Raw genomic sequence first — 24214 nt, 5'->3', positions numbered from 1 at the left:
CCCCTTATATAGGGTGCCAAAGTCGGCGCATCTTGTATCATTTATGAAGACGCCACTCTCGCCCGCCTAACTTGTAACGTCCACAATTCTCTATTCCGACGTCGTATCGATAAGCGATTTATTTTGTTGGAAACTAGACTCGACGAACTTCATTAAAACTCCCCATATACCTGGAGATATACCCCTCCAAAGTTGACTCAAAATTCTATCCTTAATTCTGCCAACTTGTTCCAAATTTTCGACAAACTTATTTTCGTTGATTTGCTTGGTCCCAAAATCTTCCGAAACTCTGATTACATGATATTTATCACTAATCATACTTGATAATGGTCATGTCCTTTGGTTCCAAGGTTGTCCTTCCCTGTTACGACTTACAAGATCATAATTCATCATTTGCTTAAACAATATACTTAATAATGTTTTGTTCCTCACACTCCAAAGTTGTTTTACCTAGCCATAGCTCGACATACTTACATTCAAATTTAACCAGTTCTTCTCTGAGGTACGGGGTGTAACACTGAAAGTGCGGGGTGTAACATATATGTAGCTTCTTTTTAAAACTACTTTCATTAAATGACTTTATTGGTTCAACCAACACATTAATTGATACTAACTGTAACAGTATGTACTTAACTGATCATTTCATCCTTCTAATCCTTGTAAAATTGTTATAGATCGTATGGGTCCTATAGAACAACCTGCTGACAATCAAGAGACCATTATTCACGTTAAATTTTCTTCTTCTCTAACTAACTCCTAGAAAAAAAGAAAAAAAAAGACTTTGGTTCCTTTTTTCTATTGGGTTCATATATAGTTAAATTTAAGAAGCTTTTTTATAAGGCAAAGGAGGAAGATGGTCACAAGGGCACGTGGTTTCTGATTCCTCTACATTAAACTACTGCTACTTTCCAGTAATACCGTCGAGACTCAACCTCTCTACCAGCTGTAGATAGCTGTCCCAATCTTCCCATGTGACTCCTTCACACTCCCCCCAACCCCACCCACACTTCCTTGATTATTGCAGTAAAAGTTGAGATTGATAGATTCATTTTAAATCATACAATATACTTCGTCCATCTCAATTTATTTGACACCATTTGACTTGACACGGATTTAAGAAAAAAAGAAAAATTTATGAAATTTGTGGTTCAAATCAGCTTTAGATATTTGTGTGGCTGTAAATATCTCATAAAGTTATATTGTTCATATAATGATAACATTTTTTTTAAACATATTAAAGAGGAAAGTGTGTCACATAATTTGAGACTGAGGAAGTGAAAAAAAAAAACCCTAAGTCAAGAAAAAAGAAAACAATATGTATATCATGATGTTGATAATCATCACTACCGTGTCCTTGTGTTAGCTTATGTTCTTTTTTCTAAACATTCCATGTTTCCTTCGCATCTTCATTATATAAAACACACTTCCAATTCTCATTTCTAGTTTGGTTTTGCTTCTTTCCAATTCTTACAAAGAAATGGCACATTTACCTCCTAGAGCACCAAACATGACCCAAAATTGGCCTGATTTTTCACATCATCAAAAGAATATAGAAACAACAACCACCACCATCAGTCACCACCACAACCCGTCATGGGTAGACGAATTCCTCGACTTCTCATCCGCGAAACGAGGGTCTCATCGGAGATCTATAAGCGATTCCATCGCGTTTCTTGAAGCTCCTATGGTTGAAGAATGCCGAATAAGGTTGTCAAGTTCAGGAACAAGGACAACAAGTGCTGAATTCGAGAGATTTGATGATGAACAACTTATGTCAATGTTTAATGACGACATTGCGAATAATTCTATTGAACACAACTCCACCAATCCTTCGTCGCCTTCGGACCATAACAGCATTAATGAGGATAAGAAAATGAATGTGTCTACTCATGAGCAAAAGCAAATTCAGGAGCAACAGCAGCTTAAGACTGAACCTGAAGAAGTTGAAAGCTCATGCAAGTCTGATGATGAACAAAATGCTGCTGATCTGAATCCAACTGCTGATAATTCCAGCGAAAAAATCGTTGATCCGAAGAGAATCAAAAGGTAAAAAGAAAATTTTTGGCCAATTATGCAATTATACCTTCTGTTTCACACGAGATTTCTGTTCTCCTTGAGCTCATCTTAGAATACCTTCATTATCTTTTGATAGATGTTCGCTATTGCTATGATAGTGTCAATTTTAACTTTCAATATTCTTCTTGCTGCTTTTATAGAATTTCCTTTTTGTATGACTAAGCCATCGCCCATCAATGCGCAATACTTTAACATTTTTTGGTTCTAAATTTAGAGCAATTTTAGTGCGCATTTGGAACATGAATTTCGAGCTTATATAGTAAAATTATAATACAGTGTCTAAAATTGTGAATTATATAATGGTTGTGGAGTATTAACAAGAAAATAGTAGAATTATATTGCTGATAATGATTTGTTTTCAATTATTGGTGGTCATATAGGATCTTGGCAAACAGACAATCGGCACAAAGGTCACGGGTGAGGAAATTACAGTACATATCGGAGCTAGAACGTAGCGTTACTACACTTCAAGTATGTAAAATGTTTACCACATAATTTTATTTTAGTTAATGACATTAAAAGTTAAAGCTGTTTGTTAACTTGGATATTTCTGAGTATTTAATTATATAATTCAATTATGTTTTTTTTTTTTCCTGGTTTTGTGAAGGCTGAAGTTTCAGTATTGTCACCAAGAGTTGCATTTCTGGACCACCAACGTCTGGTTCTAAATGTTGACAATAGTGTCCTCAAGCAAAGAATCGCAGCTCTTGCCCAAGATAAAATTTTTAAAGATGGTAAAAACTTCTCTTTGACTCTTCTAGTATACTATTCATTTTTCCATCCACTTGTGTTGTATCAATTAATTCATTATTTTAGTTCCTTTCCACGTCAACTACTCCAACATCAGTAGTAAAATCAAATATTATACACACTGTAATTTTACGATAAAAGGTGCTCAATTTACCTGCCTTCATTATTTGTGGCTACGCCTCTATCGAACACAATGTCTTAGTTAGCTGCTATTCTAGCTAGTGGGAGCTGAGATTTTTTTCCTTCTATGTTTCAAATGATTGTTAAATGTAAAATTCATTATCTTCATGTTATTGTCTTTTTTTTTTTTTTTTTTTTTTTAATAGCTCATCAAGAAGCCTTGAAGAGAGAAATAGAGAGGCTGAGGGAAATTTATTACCAACAGAACCTAAAGAAGATGGAAAATGATCAGCCAACAAAGACACGACCAGCAGCTGCTGATGCTAATGGCTCTGAGAAGAAAGAACAGCTCGTCAACTGATCCCTATATTCTGATCCTTCAGCTAGGTACACTTTTGTTTGTACTCATTTCAGTAAGACTTGCATGTGTTTACAATCAATGAGTCTAGGGGGATGCGATTTTTTTTTTTTTTTTTTGACTCTTAATCAAAGTCCTTGAGTTCGAACTCAAGGAACAGAAAACCCCACTAATAGGGAAGCAATTCTTTTTTCACAATGCGCTATGAGGCACAAATCTTAATTAATCAGGCTAGAGGATGGGTTATGTCCAACCTTTAACCACAGACTTCGGTTTCGAGCCTTGAACACCGAAATCCCTTGTAGGAAGTGTTTTCTCTTTGATAGGCCTTATTTGGCATAAATCTGTAGTAATCAGGTCCGTGGATACCAAATATAAAATGGTTAATAAAAAAAGACTTAACATGTTCAGAATATCAAGAATATATTGAGAGAGAAAAATAGAAGATAAAATTGAGAACAAATAATGTCATAATAATATTAATAAAGATACCAACAGATGATGGATCCTAATATGTGAAATAATTGTACAAATACTTCCGTATTGGGAAATAATAACTTACGATGAGAAAGATAGATGTGTTCTTAATAGTGACTAATGAATTAATAGCCCCTTTTTTTTTTTTTTTTTTTTTTTTTTTTTGCAGGAAAACAGAAGAATGTAGCTCGAGGAGAAGCACTAAGCAGATTCATGTGGTGTTTGGACCCACCAAGAAAGTTTCTTATTATGGAGGGGACAAGATAAGGTCACTTGAATTCCTACAGTGAACTCTCATTTTTAGGGGACCATATAAAGAAGTTAGTTTGTTTTCTGCTTAGGGATGGGTGTGTTATTATTATTATTATTATTGTTATTGTTATTATTATTTCTATTTTTCAATCATTAATTTCTCTTTTTTTTCTTTTTTTTTTTTTTAATTCTATCAAACTACCTTCAAAAGATTTTATTGTTGGAAGGGGCAAGTGTAGTTCTTGTATTGGGATGTATGAGAGGGGAAAAAGGGATTCTTGACTTGTCAGTTAGCTGTTTGATGTCAGGTTATGGCACTTTCTTTTTTATCAGTGTCTTTTGTTGTGAGTGGTTATTCTTTATCTTGTTACTATGTATTCTCTCTCAAGAGAGCAATAAAATTGATAAATGTAAATATTCCTTTCATTTTATTTATCTTATGTCTTAAGTTCAAATTAGTTAGAGTTGGTCGTATGAATCGTTTCTATTCATTCAGCACATTTCATTCTAATATTGCAATTCTATTGAGATAAATTTTAGCAATTTTTCTATACACACTTATCGCCACGTAAATATATAAACTAGAAAGGTTCTTGACAATATATGTAACCTTAGAGCCTGTTTGGATGGGCTTATTTTAGGTGTTTTTAAGCTAAAGTAGCTTCTAAGCATTTTTGTAGTGTTTGGGTAAGATAAAAAATATTTTAAGCACTTATTTTTAAATCAAAATAATAAAAATCAGCTAAAAGTCATAAGTTAGGACTTCTAACTTATTACTTTTGGCTTATAAACCATTAAGTTATAATCCCATCCAAACAGGCTCTTAATCTCAACCGGTTGGTATCGTTTTACATGTATCCTTTCCTTTCATTATGTTCATTCTTAGTATGCAATTTAATACTCCTTCCGGATCTAACCGAGTGTCCACTTAGCCAATTACACACCCTTTAAGGAAATACTAATTCCTAGACAAAAATAGATAATTTGACTAAATTGCCCCTAAGTAAATTGCTATTGGGATCGATCACATAGCACTTAATAAAGGTAAATCTAAAAAAATAAGGTTATTTCTTTCTTGATTTGATAAACAGACACTGTTTTTAACCCAAGAAAAAAAAAAAGACTAAGTGCACACTCTTTTTAATCCGGAGAGAGCACTGTGTTAACATGAAATTTCTATTAATTTCAATGAATATTAAATCTAAATTTATAAGTGAAAAATTACAGTGAGTTCAATATTTAGTGACAATTCCAATGTCGTGGCCACTGGCCAGTCAACAAAGTGCCTCAGATTGCCAGCCAATGGTGAAGACTTCTAAAATCTGAATTCTGGGAGCCAAAAAAAAATTAGAAAAGGGATAAGAGTAAAGTGTTGCAAAAGGATAAATTATTCAAAGCAAATGAAGCGATAAAGCTATCAGAAAGTTGAGCAAGCACATGCTCATAAACTTGTGCATACATTTCAGATGGAAGTTATAATTAGAGCTGGCACTTGGAGGTGCTCCATTTATTACATTGATAGGAATTCAACTTTCAAATTTGTCATCCTATGAGAAGCACATGCTATGTTTTGATTTCCATCACAATTAATGGGAAATCAGTGCTTAACATTACTCCATCCTTAACTAGACTCAGGTTCGAGCATTGAAAATGAAAAACCTTCCGATAATAAATGTTTGACCCGTCCTAGTGCTACCCGATGCGACTCTAAAAAGGCCGGACCAGAAATTTTCAGATACGAGATGACTAAACAAAAGTAGTACTGTAAAATAACTGATTTTAAATCACATCGAAAGTAGGTGTAGGCTAAACATTGTTAGTAAACAGATACCAGTTCAAAGAAAAATGGACCAAGTTTTGAAGAGTTAGAAAAAGTTCTTTTTGGGGGGTCTGCTTGGGGGTGGGGGTGGGGGCGGTGGTTGTTAAGCATTTAGAAGGGTTGAGGACTGAAAGCTGCAAGGAAACCAAGAACATACAAATGCATCAGTCAGTACCATTATAATACATAGATCTAAAGTCATATCCCTGTGCAATAGCAATCACAACAGAACTACATTCATCAATACCTAATGTCAGAATTCAGGTGCTTGGAAATTTCTAAAGCATTACTAAGAAGGCACCAAAATAGGAGTAATATTTAGAGAAATCAGTCTGAGCTATAGTAAGCTTTCTTCAAAATGCTTGCATAACCACCTTCCAGCAAGTAACATAAGGGCAACATGTCAAATGTAAGTTAAAACATCCGCAAAAAACCTGCATTGTCATAGTAAAATCTATAAGATACAAAGATGAGCATATTAGGAAGATAAACATCATACACATCAGAAAACATCTAAAATCCGACTCCAAAGTATGCACACGATGCAGAAGGTCAATGATCTTTAGAGTGAAAAAGCAAAGTCGGCAGCATTTTTTGCTTTGTAGTGTCCCCAACAATAAGAGAACACTTGTACCAAAAATGCTACTTTACATATCCATGGTGGTACATATCAGTTTCTAGTTTGAGCTATTATAACCATTAGCAGGAACAGCCCATGGGTTTAAAGATATGTCAAAAGCTGCGTTACTACTAAGGTTTGCAAGTATAATACATAATTTTGAAAATTTCATGATAATGTATGGAAACTTACTAAAAAAATTTAACACTGAAACACCCGAGAGGAAAAATGACAGAGTAGATGCATTTTATTTTTCTTTTCTTTGTTTGACGTGATTTTGAAATGAAACGTTATGGTCGCAACTAAGAGATTCTCTTTCAAAATCTGTTTGGCAACAAGTGACGGCTGAAATGTAGCAGGTTAAGATCTCAAATGAAAGACAACTCCATGACAAGAAAGCAAAATCATAGAGCAGACAGGTTACAGCTTAACGAAGAGAACTAACTGCCAATCAACCAGACATTTATGTAATTCCTCATATGACATACTTACTACTCTATCAATGCAGTTTAGAATATTTCATAAGTTACAGATTTTCTGTTTTAACCAGGAGAAAGGTACCGCAGGTTGTTACTTCTCCAACTTTTCCCAAAAACTTTTCACAACAGTTCTACACGACATTCTGATGATATGGTGGCATTGAGCACCACTGTCACCACTATCATCGGAAAAATGGTGGTAGCCTCGAACTCAGATGTCCAGATCATTACTTAGTCAATTCCCACTTTGATACACCTTTCCTAACTAGACCATCTTAAGAAATATTTAGGACACACTTCTCAATAACTCAAATCTCAATACAACAGGCTTTCGTCTTGGTTTCCTATATCTGTATTATTATAAAAGCATGAATATAAATGTTGGTTGAACAAAAGATCCTTCAAATATTGAACGACATTTATACCCTTAAAAGTTAAATTATTCCTTTTAAAAATTATTCCATATTGGATAAAACTGTAATATTCAAACAATGTCTAATATCTAGGGCTTTGAGATTTACTATTTTTTAAAATTTGTAATGGAAATGACTTGAGGAATCTTGGTTGTAATAGGAAGGATTTTTTCTTAGGACTTTTTCATTCTCATTTACCTAGTAAATAAAAATTACCTTAGAATTAATTATTACCGTGTCTGTGTTTTAATACCATGCAACTTTGTTCATGAAATTTGTTAAACAAATGATCTTTGCTTATGGTTCATTCTTAATCTATTTTTCTTACCGGTTTTTTAATAATTTTTCACCAAAGTAATTATCACTGATTGTAAATTTATTATATTATCCCATAAAATATCAATATAGCACAAGTATCTCAAATAGTTAAAAATTAAAGAAATTATTAATATGGCACAATATCTCAAATAGTTAAAATTTAAAGTTAAAGCTTCCTCCCTTTTTTTTTTTTGAAAAGAAAGTTAAACTTGATTGGTATTAGAAGTCTATACAAATTGATATCAATCAAATCTTTAGTTAAATTCATGTTTGTTTTCTTATTTATTTTTTAGCTATTTTTTCTTTTACATTTCTAAGGAATATTGATATGGATCAATATATCTCAAATTTTGTTTTCTACTTCATTAGAACTAAATCATATCCCATTAAAAATATTATTACAAGTAATACTGCTACCTAACATTTTTTTGTGTGAGATAAATTGATAGGGAATATGCAACGCACATTCGTAAAGACTAGTTCTTATAAAAGCAAAAAAATAAACATCTTGCGGACAATATACACATTTCACTATTATCTTTTTTAAAAGAAATGAAAAGGGCATATTTTACAATTTTAAGGTAAATCTTAATATCCAATAGAAAGGAAATGTGAAGATTCGGTTGGGGCAGAAAATAGATGTTCTGAAGAAAGCAAATGATCAAGTTTTGAATGCTTTACAGTAAAATTTTCAAGAAAACACGAACATAAGATTAAAGATTAATGCATACGATTTAAAACTTTGCAATGACGAAATGCACATTTCACCCAAAAGAAAGAGCAAAGTAAAGGTTTGAGATTGTAAAGATGGTAGGAATTGAGATTGTAAAGATGGTAGGAATGGCTTAGTCGAATGAACAAGAATGGGTTAAAATAGTATTTGATTCTACAGAATTAAATGTAGTCAACTGAAGGGTGAGGTAAACAAGGAAATGGTAGAGCAAAAACCCACCAAATTAAGCTATGACTCATATAGAACCTTTGACGAACTTCATTTGTAGCAATATCCGTCCACAATGACCTACTTTCTATTTTAGCCAGTCCAAAAAACAATTAGACCCATTCACTTAATTGGAATTATCTCCTAATCTAACTATAAAAAGTCCTTGCTTTCTATTACTTTAATCTTCAGTTTAATCTACATTCGACTATGTATTCATGTTTGCTCTTGAATGGTGTTTTAACTCATATAGAACCTCTCCATATTTGTGCTAGTCAAAGTAGGTAATGTTTTTTGGATAGTTAAATATGCTCCAAATACTCTAATAATTTATTTTGAAATATCTGACTTCCAATTCTTTTATGTAGATTCGTTCGAGAATGTTTCACCCAGTCACTGTAGAGGAAAAGATTCTTCCTCAATAGAGATCCAAAGATGGGAAAGTGCATAAAGGTGAAGGAACTGCCTCTGTCAAACAACAGTTCTACATTTTTCAAAAAGCAGCAATCTTTAACTTGTAAGAAAAATGCACAATAAACCCTTGGATGGGAGCACCACTTAGGGTGCCGAGCTTCATTGTAAGCTTCAGATCTTTGAAGCACAGACAATAATATGTAGATGCTGTGTATCAACTCTTGTGCTCCAGACAAGAGCCCACGGCCCGATGGATACACAATGGCCTTTTATCAGAGTGCTTGGGATTTCATCAAGGATGATATTATGGGAGCTCTCAACCATTTTCATCAGCATTGCCACATGGTCAAATCCAACAATGCTTCATTTATAGCTCTTATCCCAAAAAGAAAGGGAGCCTTACACCTTAGGGACTTCAGACCTATAAGTCTCATAGGGAGTGTTTATAAGATCTTGGCCAAAGTTTTAGCTGAGAGGCTCAAAGCAGTGATCTGGAAGCTGGTGTCAGGGGAGCAAAATGCCTTCCTTAAGAACAGACAAATCACTGATGCCTCTTTGATTGCAAATGAAATGCTAGATGGCAGATTGAAAGCAGGAACACCTGGGATTTTATGCAAACTAGATGTGGAGAAAGCCTTTGACAAAGTGAGCTGGTCCTATCTGTTAGACATGCTGAAGCAAATGGGTTTTGGAGATAGATGGATTAAATGGATCAAATACAGTCTTTCAACTGTAAAATACTCCATTCTGGTGAACAGGGGGCCAGTGGGTTTTTTCTCTCCTCAAAAAGGAATAAGACAAGGGGATCCTCTTTCTCCTTTCTTATTCATTCTAGCCATGGAGGGTCTGAGCAGCATGCTGGACAAAGCCAAAGAAAATCACTGGATTGAGGGCTTCAAGGTGGAAAGCAGGCCAAACAATTCTATCTCAATTTCCCACCTTGTATATGCTGATGATACCCTGATCTTTTGTGGGGCAGAGACACTTCAAGTTCTTTATCTTAATCTTACTCTCATGCTATTTGAAGCTATTTCTGGACTTCACATTAACATGATGAAGAGCAAGATTTATCCTGTCAATGAAGTTCAAACTTGAATATCTTGGCAGGGATCCTGGGGTGTGACATAGGCTCCTTCCCTTCGACTTATCTGGGCCTTCCTTTGGGTGCAAATTACAAAGCAACTGAGGTTTGGAATGGAGTGGTGGAGAAGGTGGAGAAAAGGCTGGTAAATTGGAATATGCAATATCTATCTATGGGAGGAAGGCTGACTTTAATCAATAGCGTATTGGACAGCATACCTACTTACATGATGTCCCTCATTCCAATGCCTTATGAGGTAAAGGAGCAGCTGGATGGCCTAAGAAGGGCATTTCCATGGGAAGGAAACAGTGAAGATCATAAATTCCATCTTGTCAAATGGGATAAGGTCATAATGCCAAAGGAACAAGGAGGTCTGGGAGTCAGAGATCTCAGCAAGCACAACAAAACCCTTCTTTTGAAATGGTGGTGGAGATATGGCCAAAGAGGCACACTCTTATGGAAGGAAGTGGTGAATGCAAAATATGGCAGGCTAGATGATTGGCGCACCAAAAAGAATACAGCCCCTCATGGTGTTGGCCCTTGGATGCATATCAACAATCTTCAGTATGACTTTTCAGGGAAGTATCCTTTAAGATTGGAAATGGTTCTAAAGTCAAGTTCTGGAAAGACAAGTGGGTGGCCAATCAACCCCTCAGAAACTCTCACCACAGGATATTCCTTTTAGCTGTAGAACCTGACTCATCTGTTGCTGACAATAGAGATGGCAACATTTGGGATATTCACCTTAGAAGAAACTTGCAAGACTGGGAGTTGGAGGAACTAACTGATCTTTATAGGTTACTGGCAAACTACTCAATGAATCCTCAACTTCCAGACAGCTTAAGGTGGGGGAATTCAGAGAAAGGCATCTTCACAGTAAAAGCAAGCTACAACCAGTTGAATGCAGCAGAGGGAGTGACAACTTCATGGCCCTGGAAGCTGGTTTGGAAGACAAAGCTCCCCCCCTAAGTTAAATGTTTCACCTGGACAGCTCTTTACAATGCTATCTTAACCTAGGACAATCTCATGAAGAGAGACATTACAGTGGTGAGCAGGTGTTTTATGTGTCACAACAGCCTAGAGACAGTAAACCATTTGTTACTGCATTGCCCTGTGGCAGCTGATCTTTGGATTATGTTTTTGGCTATTTCTGGAATTAGTTGGAGTTTGTTGAAAGTTGGAGTTTGTGTAAATGATGTCATTCCCCTTTTAGATTTTATCAGCTCACTCTCAGTGGCTTAACAGCCTTGAGTTTTTGCTTCTGGTTCTTAACTCCCAGCTCATACTAGTTTTTTTTTTGCAGTATTTGGAGTTATAACCATATGATTTGTAATCATTCACGCATCTTCTTGATACTTTTTTAATGCAATAACTTACTTCAACAAAAAAAATATATATATATATGTAGATGCTGTGTATCGGTTTCAGACACAACGCAAACAGCCATGTCAAGTAGGCTTGAACCAACACACTAATTCTTCTGTACTTCCTATGTTTGGGCGTTTCGTACTTCTATAGATTATAAACTACTCCCTCCGTCCCAATTTATGTGGCATCTTTTGGATTTTGATATTCAAACAAGTTTTTCTTTGACCATAAGTTTTTCATATATCTCGTAAATATTTTGAATTGTCAATCATTGTGACTTATAGTACTTTTTACGACATTTCTAAATATGCGGATTTTATTTCAAAAAACTTGAAGATTCCATGCCCAAATTCACGGTCAAAATTAAACTATTTAACTCTCGAAATCCAAACAATGCCACATAAATTGGGACAGAGGGAGTATACTTTTTGCATTTTTTTAACTACTCTATTTTTATAAAGTTTTTTTTTCTATCAATTAATATTCCCAGTTTTCTTACAAAGTGTGAAGCATCCAATTTGGTAAAGTGTCCAACATGTTTAGTGCTCCTTTTCTTAATTTTCTGAATTTCTGATGACGTGTCCAACATGTGTAGTGTCTAAATGTTTTACCCTAACTGAAATAATCTGCATCATGTAAACTACAACATAACAGTGGAGAGGGAAAGACAACTGCAGAAAAAATAGACCAACATATATAAAGAAAGGGGGAAAAATGCAACAAAAAAGACCTCCCACAATTGACAGATTGAAATAAGGCATCATGCAAAGCAGAGCATGGGAGCATGGAGATTATCATAAAGCACCATAAGTTGGCATTTACCTGCATTTCAACCATGGAACTGAAGATTTCGCAAAGCATTTCATTCATTTGGAGGGCAGTCGGGAGTTTCTGAAATTTTATCCTCACTCTCAGGAACTTTATCCTCACTTTCTGGCACTTTATCCTCACTTTCTGGAGCTTTACTTTTTGCACTCACACCTCTGAGGTCCTTCACTTTATCCTCAAGGCCCGTCAACTTCTTATCCAGCACCTGAACCTTATCAAGAAAATTCTCAAACTGACCAGTATATTCTTCCTCCGCTTCTTTTGCTTTTTGTTCCAAAAACAGGCAATTGGATCGAGTTTCTTCCTCTTGCTTGAGGCGTAGCTTTTCCAATTCAGCACTGCTCAACATTAGACCTCCACCAGCATCTTTGTAGTATGGTTCTTCATGTAGCTGGAATTTTTTCCTGTACTCAGCGAACTGCTTCTGAGTATCCTTCATCGCCTTCCTGTAACCATCCAAAATATTTCCCATCATAAAAAGCTCCCGTTCAAGACGACAAATCTCTCCATCTCTTTTCTGTATTTCCTCACATTTAGACTTATGCAAGTGGTCGATTACACTGTCCCTTTTATGCAATTCATTAAGAATAATTTGCTGGTTTATGTTGAATTGCTCTTCATTCTGTTCTTTTGCATCATACATCATCTTAGCCTTCATCACTAGCTGCTGCATTTGCTCCATGCATGATCCAAAATCTAATGGCTTCTCGTCCCATGCACCGTCAATCCTCAACCTCTTGTTACTGCCATTGAGAGAATGATGTGCCATGTCAGGCTCCATCTCGATCTCTCTCTTACTTCCACTACCAAAAAAGGAACCACCTGTATGCATCTCATCAAGTTGCCCCTGTGAAGTAAATGCCATCTGTGTAGTTTCCATCGTTTGAAGTAGATTTCCCGTCAATCCATCCCCAACAAGCGTACTGTCACTAGGCATAACATCAAATCCATCATCAATCTCGTGCCTCTCTGCTCCTTCCTCCTCCTCCTCATCATCGTCATTACCATTAGCGTCATCATCGGCCAACTCATGGTCTTCTTTCTTCTCCTCATCATTATCCAAAGACACTGCTTCCTGCATTTTACAGCTCTGTAAAAAGGGCTGATTTGCATCTGTTCTTTCATCAAAAAGCCACTGTTTCTCTTCCTCCCTTACCTTCTCTGTCTCCCCTTCCTTCTCTTCCTCCCCTTCCTTCTCTTCCTCCTGTTCTTCCTCAACATCCACCATCTCCGCATCCTTCACCTCTTCCTTGTGGTCAACGTCCTGCCCCAAAGTCAACTCAATATTCAGTTCCTCCCCTAAAGCTCCATCCAATTCTCGAGCTTCGCTTGAGCCGCCAACTCCTTCATCCTCCTCCTTCACATCAGCTTCAAGCTCCATCTTTTCCGGCTCTTCACTAAACAATACCTGCTCACGCTGTGACTTTATCAAGTACTGCAAATGTCCAGCATAATAACAGTCCACTAAATTGTCCCCTTGTGTCAATTCTTTCTCCACCATGAACCAAAACAATCCAGCCCAATCCACTTTCTCAGGATGCCCATCTTTTATCGTCTTAGTCCAATTCAACACCTCATTAGGCATTATCCACATATCCTCATGCAAAAGCACCCAAATCGACACAAAATCCTCAAGAAAACTTATCGACTCCTCCGACAACGGATCATCATCCAAATCCAGAAAATCAACACTACCTTTCTCCTTCTTCACAGGCAACTTAAGCGCCCGTCCTAAATCAGCCCTATTAACCGCAATCCTAAAATCATTAACATAACTACACCTCATTTTGGAATCATAAGTAGCAATCAACTGTGCAATCAAATCCACCCTTAAATCACTATCAAACTCTATATGCACAAATTCCCATAACCCTAAACGCCTAAGTAACTTCTCATGCCTATCAAAATCAAGAATCTTGGAAGGGAAAAAAGGAACAGGCTTTAGGTTTTCCTTAAGTGTTAACAACTTTTTTTCAATAGCTTGTAACTTTTTTGTACTACATTTACCCTTCTTGCGCTTATTTCGCTTGTGGGTATTAGTAGGTGACATTAATGGAGGATCAGGGACACTTACCAAAGGGTCTTCAATAGGTAAAACCACAGTTAAAGAACAATGAGGGTTTTCTAGGTCTTTGTCAACAGTTTCTTGATCAGGGTTTTCTTGGGGGTTTTCATCAAGATTCACTTGTGGGGTTTCTTGATTTTGTGTACTGGAAATGGGTTTTTCTTGGTTTGTGGAACTATGGGGTTCCAAGGTTTGGGGTTGAGAATCTTGAATTTCTTGGTTTTCCTTTTGTGGTTCTTTTGGGCTGGAATCATCGATGGTTTGTTCTTGATTTGGGGAATCTGAAGAGGCAGACATATCTATCTATCTATCTATATAGTGGAGAGAAATGAAGGTTTTTGAAGGATCGAATTTTGATTTTTTTGGGAGAATGAGCTACTTCTTGTTAAGAGTAGCAGGGTTTTTTCCTTGATTTTTTTTTTTCCGTCCTTTTATTTTCTTTTCTTGTCTTTCTCTTTGGAAATGGGCTCGGATCAGGATTCAAACAATAATTTCATTTTGAAATGATTCATATTAATGATTCAACTAGTTTTTTTTTTTTTTTGTTTTTTTTTTTAGTTGATTGATATTACATTTGTCATCCTCATATTTATGACATTCTTTTTTTTTTTTTTTTTTAATGAATTTTCAGAAATGTTTGCTTCTTTTTTTTTATGTCGATTTTGTAGAATTATTATATGATGTTTTCTCTAAACTTTTATATTATTTTTCTTAATATTGCTTTTTCACTATCACTTATATATTTTTATGTAAGGGTAATTAAGACATTTAGTCCAAAAGAAAATGAGTGAGACTTTTAGGTACATTTATTTGTTATTGACCAAATTCACTTTACACTTGATGGTGTGTAACTTTTGGGTGACAAATGCTTGGAAAAAGGAGTGGGCCAGCCCACTTAATTATGGCAATTTGCACGATCGCCCTTCGTTGCGGGTGGTCTTTAGTTTTTGGCCCTCAAATTGCTGGTCTTTAATTTTTGTTCTTCACCTAAAATATTTTGAGATTTTGGGTTTGAATCCTGACTTAATCATAAAAATAAATAAAAATTGCAAGGCAAAGCTATATAAAAAGTTATGTCTCATGCAGCAAATTTTATCTTAAGACATAACTAAAAGTCTGTCGGAGAGGACAGAAGTACTGCCTTATAAGGCACACTTTTAGTTATGCCTTAAGAAAAAAATTATCTTATGGGGATATTAGTATTAGACGAGATTTTACAAAAAAAATCTTTTTTGATTTCTTTATAGGAGAGGACAAATCTCTTTTTTTCTATGCGAATTTGATACGACATAGGAGAAGCAGCCCTTTATAAAAAATTATATTATTATATTATTTTTAATAATAAAAAGGGGTTCCAACATATTAATATATAGTGAAGTGTTCCCCATATTGAGAATTTTTTTCTAATTCTCACAATCCTTATTAGTTAATAATCCTAGTGATTGGATTTCTATGCTTAGTTTGATAGGAAATAAGATATTCAAATAAATAATTTTATAGCGAATGACTATTCATCTATTGTATTTTCATGCATATAGGGGGGAAGAAAACTCTATGGAAAGATAGTAGTTTAATTCGATGTTGTTTAAGAAGGAGTTCAAACGCAGGTGTGGGCTAGATAAATCAATGGCCAGTCTTTGTCCTATTGAAAATACCAGTGAAGATCCAAATAGAAAATACTAAATCAATAATGTATCGATTAGATCGAGAAATGAATCAAGAGAATCTTTTTCATTTTAGGATTTTAGGTTTAAATTATTCGCTTTTGTGAATGACAAAAATCTACCAACCACCTTTCTGGATTCCTATCTGAATCAAATTTAGAATTTGATTAATTTATTGGAATTGATAAAATTAGGCAAAATCTATGCCTTAAGAAAAAGTTCTGCCTTATAGGGCAGACTTTTTGGCAAAGTCTGCTGCATAAGGCAGAACTTTTTGGCAAGCCTTGTCGTGCAAATTTTTTTTTTTTGGACTGAGCGTGGGTTCAAATCTAGAACTTCATGGTATTTTCGGCTACCTTTTTAAGCGAAGGGCAAAACTTAAACACCTGCAATTTGAGGGACAAAAATTAAAGATCACCCCAAAAGAACGGTAATCAGCGCAAAAAAAAAAAAAGCTTAATTATTACATAGCAGATCCTAGAATTAATTAAAAGAATGGACTAGAAATGGTATTTGTTGGGTTCTCTTAAAGAGAAAAGCTACAGGGGTGGTTTCGTGAGTTGGACTGCGGCATTTTAGTGAGAAGGAGAACATTGCTGGTTTACTTCTTTTACTATGGCAAGAATTGCTTGAGGGCTTTGGGTAAAGCAACAAAGTGGATGCTTTATTTGTCCACAATCTGAAGGAGAAAGCAGAGTAAACAACATGCTAATATTAAATTCTAAATACTGTAGAAAAGGTATTAATATGCCTTGTTTCGTGATTTTTATCGTTTTGGATATGGGTATTAATATATATATATGAATTACATGGGTATGTTTTGTATTCACCTTTAAAATCATGATTTAAGGTGTGGAATTTAGGATTTAGCCTTAAGCTTGAAATTTGGCAAATTTGAGATTTGAGGATGGAATGGCACTCCGAATGAGAAACTAGACATTTATTTGGAATCGTTGACTTATGGGTAAACTATTCATGAATTTTTTCCCGGGTTTTGATTATGTTGACGAAGCTCAATATTTGCGTTGACCAAGAGTTGACTTTAACATTAAGACTTCCTAAAATTATGAGAAAGGTTCTCCTATACTAATTTGGACCCGTTATTCATGATTTTGAGAATAGGTTGAGGTCATTGAAAATCATATTAACAAGGTTTGGCGATTCAAGTGAAGGTTTGACGTTTGGCGATTCAAGTGAAGGTTTGAAGCAAAGGTTTACAATTTTTTCAAGACAAGTGAGACTTAAACTCCTTGAATACTTGCTTTCCGAAGTCATGATTTAGAAATTGCATTATTTAATTTTCAAACACCTTGTACATTGTGGAGCGAGCGCGTACTAGGTCATGTATATTTATTTTATGACGAATCTTGTGACTTTGAGTTATTCTTCTATAAAATCATTTCAATTGTTTTCAACATTTAATACCGTGAACTCTATGATATTCCGGCATGACTTTTGAATGATTTCCTGTAAACTGAGCATGGCATCCTAGGGATTTACTACTATATCATGCTAGGGATATTTGACATTCTTATATGCATTATTTGACTGGTCTTTCATAACACTAGTTAATGATATGATTATTTGTACCGTATATTATACATATCAGTTGGTATCTAATTGTTTGGTCTAGGGAACTTAACTCCCGAGGGCCTATGGTTCAGGATGATTCTAGGGAACTTAACTCTCGAGGGCCTATGGTTTATGATTGTTTGGTCTAGGGAATTAAAGGGCCTATGATTCAGGATTTTGGACTAGAGAACTCGACTCCCAATGGCCTATGATACATGAAAATATTATGGTGTTAGAGGCACAACTATGAGGTGGCAGACAATACTTGTATGAATTCCTCTCATATTTTACCAAGTGGAATTTTGGGTACTACTTTCAGAAAAAAGAGGCCAAAGTCCCAGCTGCCTATTTCTCTCTCTATTTCTTTCTTTTTCCATTTTTTTGGTCCAGCTACTTTCCAAATTCTGTTTAAAGTAAATCTTGCAAATTGCAACAACACATGGATCTCTTTATATAACTATCCCAACAATACATGAATCTCTTGCTCTCCTCTCATAATCCCAAAAATACATGGGTCTGCTGCTCTCTTCTCATAAACTTGTGCATATATTTCAGATGGAAGTTATAATTAGAGCTGGAACTTGGAGGTGCTCCATTTATTACATTGATAGGAATTCAACTTTCAAATTTGTCATTCTATGAGAAGCACATGCTATGTTTTGATTTCCATCACAATTAATGGAAAATCAGTGCGTTGACATTACTCCATCCTTAACTAGACTCAGGTTCGAGCATTGAAAATGAAAAACCTTTTATTTTGATTGGCTACTTTAAGTTTTTTAATTTATTCAAATGATTTCCTGCATAATTAAGTTATATTCAATCTTTTATTTTCTGATTTCATCATGGCATGCACATTTTGCTTCTCTTATTTACTATATAACTTAACTAGCTCTCTCTGATCGAACTATTCCCTTTTTCCACTTGAATTAGAAAAATAAAATGACTAACTTCTCAAAACATTGATCATTAAAAACTATCAGAATTCTGGATAAAGCTTGGGTTGGAAGGAGCATCTAAGGAACAAACTTTGTCCAATCTCGTTTTACTCGTATAATAATTAAGAAGGGTAAATACTTATCTGGCGTTTACATCAAACCAAACAATTTAATTTTAGCAGTTATAATTTAAAGTAAGAATACATAACATTTAATCATACTAAGAGCCCATTTGGCTTAGCTTATAAGTTGTTGAAAACGAACATAAAAACTTTCACTTTTTTGAGTGTTTGGCTGGTCAACTTATAAGCCATTTTGTGCTTAAAATAAGTCCAAAAAAATAAGTTGCCCCGTTTGGCTTAGCTTAAAAAAAAAACAGCTTATAAGCTGAAAACAGCTTATATAAGTCAAAAAAAAAAAAAAAAGTTGGGCTACCCCAAAAGTTAATAATCTTGGTATATTCAAGGCAAGAAACAAGTTTCAAAGGTTTGATTTCGAAATAAAGCGGCTTAAAACTCGATTTCAAAAATTAAAAACCACCTTCATTCTAGGTATTTCACTACGAATTTTGTATTACATTGTTAAATATATTACTATCCTAAGCATGATTGTTGTGTAATAGTTGTGGATTATGGGGGGGGGAACATTGCACGCTTTTTTTGTGCGCAAATGGGCAGTCCACTACCCTTTTTTTCATTTATTTAAATTAATTTTTAATTGTTTGTTAGGTAATTGTTTATTTGTTGATTATTTATTTCGTATTTCTTAATTGTCGGATTAACTAATTGTTTATTTTTTAATTAGTAATTAAATATTTGTTAATAGTTTCATTAATTAATTGTTTATTTGTTAATTATTTTCTAGCTAATTGTTTGTATTATAATGAATTGTTAATCTTTATATTTTTATTTATGAAATATTTGTTAATTTAGGATTGAACATCCTTAGTTTAGGATTGAACATCCTTAGTTTAGGTCTTAATTTCCTTAATATAATATTTGTTAATCATTCTATTTAATCCTTAGGTTAGGTTTGAACATCCTTAGTTTAAGATTTAAAATAGCATTAATGTAATATTAGTTAGTTAATTGTAATTACTATAATAATTAATTAACAATTATTAATTCGCAAATTTAGATAGTTAATATAATTTTTCGTTAAAGTCTTAGTTAGTTAGTGTAATTGAACATCCTTAGTTCAGGTCTTAATATCCTTAAGATAATATTTGTTAGTTAATTCTATTTAATCCTTAGGTTAGGTTTGAATATCCTTAGTTTAAGATTTAAAAAAGCATTAATGTAATATTAGTAAGTTAATTGTAGTTAGTATAATAGTTAATTAACAATTATTAATTCACAAATTTAGATAGCAAATATAATTTCCCGTTAAAGTCTTAGTTAGTTAGTATAATTAAACATCCTTAGTTTAGGTTTTAATATCCTTAAGACAATATTTGTTAGTTAATTCTATTTAATCCTTAGTTTAGGATTGAACATCCTTAGTATAATTTTTCGATAAAAGATTACATAATTAATATTACATGTTAATGATTAATTAAAAATGCGTAAAACAGATACGACACCTCCATGGATCCCACTCGCCTTCATCCGGGGCCCTTCGAGCCAGAGGTAATTTATCTACAGCAACAACATAGGTCCCAACTAGTATGGTATTCGGATGTAGATCTCACCCGCTTGGTTCGTTCTAAGTTTATGGAACAAGCATGGGATATTTTAACAGCTCGACCCCCACATCCTCGTGTCTTAGAGATACTATATCAAGGCGGTATCTACAGTTGCGTCGCTGCGGGTCGCATACAGCATGACAGGGCTCTTGTGACGGCCATGATTGAGCGATGGCGACCAGAGATCCATACATTTAATCTCCGCACTGGTGAGGCCACCATCACCCTTCAGGACGTGGAGGTCCTTTATGGTCTCCAGGTCGATGGACGCGTTTTGTATATTGCAGAGCCTCAGCGGAGGCCGTCATATCGGCAGGAGTTGACTAGGCTCACTGCTTTCGTGCCAGCGCCGCATGATATATGGGGACAGAGTCGGTTGTCGATGCATTCCCTCTTTGATCACTTGCGCCTCGTAGACATGCAACATCCAATTACATAGGACACACATCAGGTTGCCATTGACCGACGTGTTCGTCTATACCTCCTCGTCATATTCGGGGGCATCCTGTTCCCGAACACATCGGATTCCCACGTGAGCTTGAGGTATTTGCCCTTTCTGGAGCATCTGGGCGAGTTGGGATGTTACAGTTGGGGCGCTGCTGTTCTGGCTTTCATGCATTGTGGATTCTGTCGAGCGTCTATGGGCGTGAGGACCGATGTCGCTGTATTTTGCCCGCTCCTCCAGCTACTATATTTAAGTGTGTGTAATTTTATTCTAAATATAGCTTTTTTAAACGACTACTAATAAAAAAAAATTAATGACCCTTTCAGATATAGGTATGGACAAGGATGAGCCTTTTTCAGCCCATAGTTGCTGCCCCTCCGCTCGCCCATATTGATGAGGCGATGCCATATGCGTGGAGATGGACGAGAGGAGGCGTTATCCCAGATATGGATACGCACCACAGTATTCTCCTGTTCAGGGATCAATTAGATCGTATGATGTCGGACATGGTAAGTTTTTTTTATTTAACATTACTATGTTATTTTTTATTTTATTTTTACTATTTTAGTCTTTATTGTTAACTAATTCAATTGCTTTTACAGCCTTTTATATGGACGCCGTATGATCGGATTTTGAATCATCTGCCGATGTTTTGTAGGACTGGTGAGCCCTCGTGGAGGTCGCGATGTCCGTTGATACATATGGACATCGTTGAGGATCACGCGATCGGCCGCGTCTTACGATGGTTAGGCCATGTACGGGATTTACCTGAGCAGGCTGCTTGGGAGCATGACCATAATATGTGGAACGAGCGTACAGCCGTTACTGATGCATGGCGGGCATTTATGCAACTCTAAGTCCACCGTTAGGATTAGAGTGGGGGGACGCTAGCGGTGGTCGGACATGCGACTCTGGTCCAGATGTACATGCCGTGGTATATGCGGATCACGCGCAGCTTGATTGGCAACCCCGCGAGGTCTCGTGCAGATGGCCGAGGATATGTAAATCTCGCAGGACAGTATGAGGTATTGGTAAGTTTTATTAGTCTGAAACTTAATTAATCGTTTTATGTATTAAGTTACAAATTTATTCAATCATTAATATTTGCCAACAAATGCAGATACGGACCGTACAGATGATGCGTGGGGAGAGCTTGGACCATATGGATGCCCCCAAGACAGCAAAATATGCAGCGCGGATGGTTCAGCTTGCCGATGGTGGTATGCAGCAGGGGCAGGAGCTCGAACGTGTCGACGAGCCTGTTCTACAGTCTCGCATCAGGCAGAGGGTGGTCGTGGTCGTGCCAGAGGGGCTGGTGGCCGAAAGGGTAGGGGCGGAGGGGCTGGTGGCTGAGGTGGTAGGGCCAGAGAGGCTGGTCACAGAGGGGGTGGGGCCAGAGGGGGTTGTGGTCTAGTAGATGAGCCTGACTACCATATACCAGCTCCAGCTCCAGCCTAGCAGCCTCTGTCGACTTCTCGCCGGCTGTCGACTTCAGAGATCCGTCGACTTCTTGCCGGCCGTCGACTTCAAAGATCTCGTCGACTTCAGAGCGTCCGTCGACACCTGTATATACACCGGATTTATTTTCAAATCACATGTTCTGGCCATCGCTTGCACAGTCGCCAGTTCATCATCCAAAGGGTGAGTGGCCAGTTCGTGATCTATAGGGTGGCACGGTGCTGGACTTTGATTTCTTATTCGAGGAGTTCAACATATCTCCTGCTCCGGGGCCCGCTCAGGCGACCGCTGAGGAGCCATCTCAGAAGCCCTCTAGCCACCTATCTCAGGAGCCCGTCGACACACAAATTTGATTTTTTACAATTAAATAATGTATTAAATTAATTGTTTATATGCTATTTTATGTTTAGTTTAGCATAAAACTAAACTATATTGTTTATATGTTATTTCGAGTTCATTCTTTCCGCACCCGTGAACACGTTCTATCGCTCCGCACCATCTACATCTCCGGCTCTGGAGCTCACTCAGGAGACCGCTGAGGAGCCAGCTCATGAGCCCTCTAGGCAGCCATCTCAGGAGCCCGTCGACACACAGGTTTGATTTTTTACAATAAAATAATGTATTTATTAATTGTTTATATGTTATTCCATGTTTAGTTTAGCATAAATCTAAACTAAATTGAGTCTTCTGCGCCTGTGGACTCGTCTCCTGTTGAGATTGAGTCATCTCCTGAGACTCACATTTCGGCCACCATCGTCTCCTATGTGAAGCATGTTTTGAACAAGCCCCCTAGGAAGAGAACGCAGGTTGATCACGCCATACAGCGTGTACAGATTAAGAGGAAAAGGGGGGATGGAGATGATAGTGAGAGTGGTGGGGGTGGTGGGGTTCGCCTTAGGCGTAAGGTTATTCTAAAGCCTCCCACATGTGGGACCTAGGGGTATGAAAATTGTGTATTTGCAAATAAAATGTACATTTTATGTTAATATTATATATTTTTTTTGTATTATTTTCTTAATGATAATTAGTTATCTTAGTTTTTATTGTTGTTTAATAATAACTCGTGCGACGTCCTTAATTAATTAAAACCCTATAAAATAAAACACTTAAACCTAAAGATAACAAGTTTCCAAACAAACAAAACTTACTTCAGGACACTTTACAACCCCTAAAATGACTATCCAAACGTACATGTATACTTGATGCGTTGAGCCTACATTATTATTCGCAGAAAAAAGATATTAGGTTCTATATATATTATTGATATTCAGACATTTTTAAAAATGACTAATCTTTGGTCAAAGTACGGAAAAAACGTGAATTTCAAAACTATTTTGTTTGAATAAAGGGCCTGGGGTTTTCGGTGAAAAGATTGCGCACTAAATTAGTGCGCAATAGGGCCAAAGTGTAAATTTACACTGTGGTCCTATTGCACACTAATTTAGTGTGCAAAAGGTAGTTTGGTTATTTATTTTTTAGTGGGGTATTTTGGTGCCTTTTGACACTTTTTGGGTTAAAAAAGTTACAAACTCGAATATATATATATATATATATATATATATATATATGACATACGCCTTAGAGTCATTATTTTGATATAGATACTCCATACATAAGTTTTTGAGAAAATTTCACTTATAAACAATTTATGGGTCAAAATTACTTATTCATAGCCCATATTTTAAATTACAAACCTACAGCCCAACATTTCATGGCCCAACTTGAATATTCACCTTTATACAATAATATACAACTTTATACACCTACTGTAGACAATATATACACCTTTTATAAAAGTTTATAATAATGTATAAGACGAGTATACAATATTATACAACAATATATAACTTCATACATCTACTGCAGACAATTTATAAACCTTGTATAAAAGTGTATAATAATGTATAAGACTAGTAAAAAACTGAAGAGGAAAAATATGGCTATAGCGGGTAATTAAAAAAAGATGGGCTAAAATGGGTAAATATTTTGCCATAATTGGCATACAATGTAAAATTCCCTAAGTTTTTACCAAAGAAGTATATATCCAACATATATACTCACTTGGACTAGAGAAAA

At 35.8% G+C, this 24214-nt stretch overlaps 2 protein-coding genes across 2 annotated transcripts; one reads left to right on the top strand and one right to left on the bottom strand.

The window, feature by feature from the left end:
• Window positions 1–1296: 1296 nt before the first annotated feature.
• On the top strand, window positions 1297–3334 carry LOC132037126 (basic leucine zipper 61-like). The gene is made up of 4 exons (XM_059427585.1): window positions 1297–2046; window positions 2457–2547; window positions 2684–2810; window positions 3153–3334. The coding sequence occupies exons 1-4, from the start codon at window positions 1478–1480 to the stop codon at window positions 3305–3307; spliced, it is 942 nt and encodes a 313-aa protein (XP_059283568.1). The 5' UTR covers window positions 1297–1477; the 3' UTR covers window positions 3308–3334.
• Window positions 3335–6014: 2680 nt separating this feature from the next.
• Window positions 6015–14857, bottom strand: LOC132036567 (uncharacterized). Its single transcript, XM_059426925.1, has 2 exons — window positions 12307–14857; window positions 6015–6286 (listed from the first exon to the last, which is right to left on the bottom strand). The coding sequence occupies exon 1, from the start codon at window positions 14672–14674 to the stop codon at window positions 12347–12349; it is 2328 nt and encodes a 775-aa protein (XP_059282908.1). The 5' UTR covers window positions 14675–14857; the 3' UTR covers window positions 6015–6286; window positions 12307–12346.
• Between the last annotated feature and the right edge of the window lie 9357 nt (window positions 14858–24214).

This window comes from Lycium ferocissimum, chromosome 11 (assembly GCF_029784015.1).
Source record: "Lycium ferocissimum isolate CSIRO_LF1 chromosome 11, AGI_CSIRO_Lferr_CH_V1, whole genome shotgun sequence".
In the NCBI taxonomy this organism is placed as follows: domain Eukaryota; kingdom Viridiplantae; phylum Streptophyta; class Magnoliopsida; order Solanales; family Solanaceae; genus Lycium; species Lycium ferocissimum.
The sequence above is the reverse complement of the archived record's forward strand: the minus strand, read 5'-3'. Positions and strand labels throughout refer to the sequence as shown.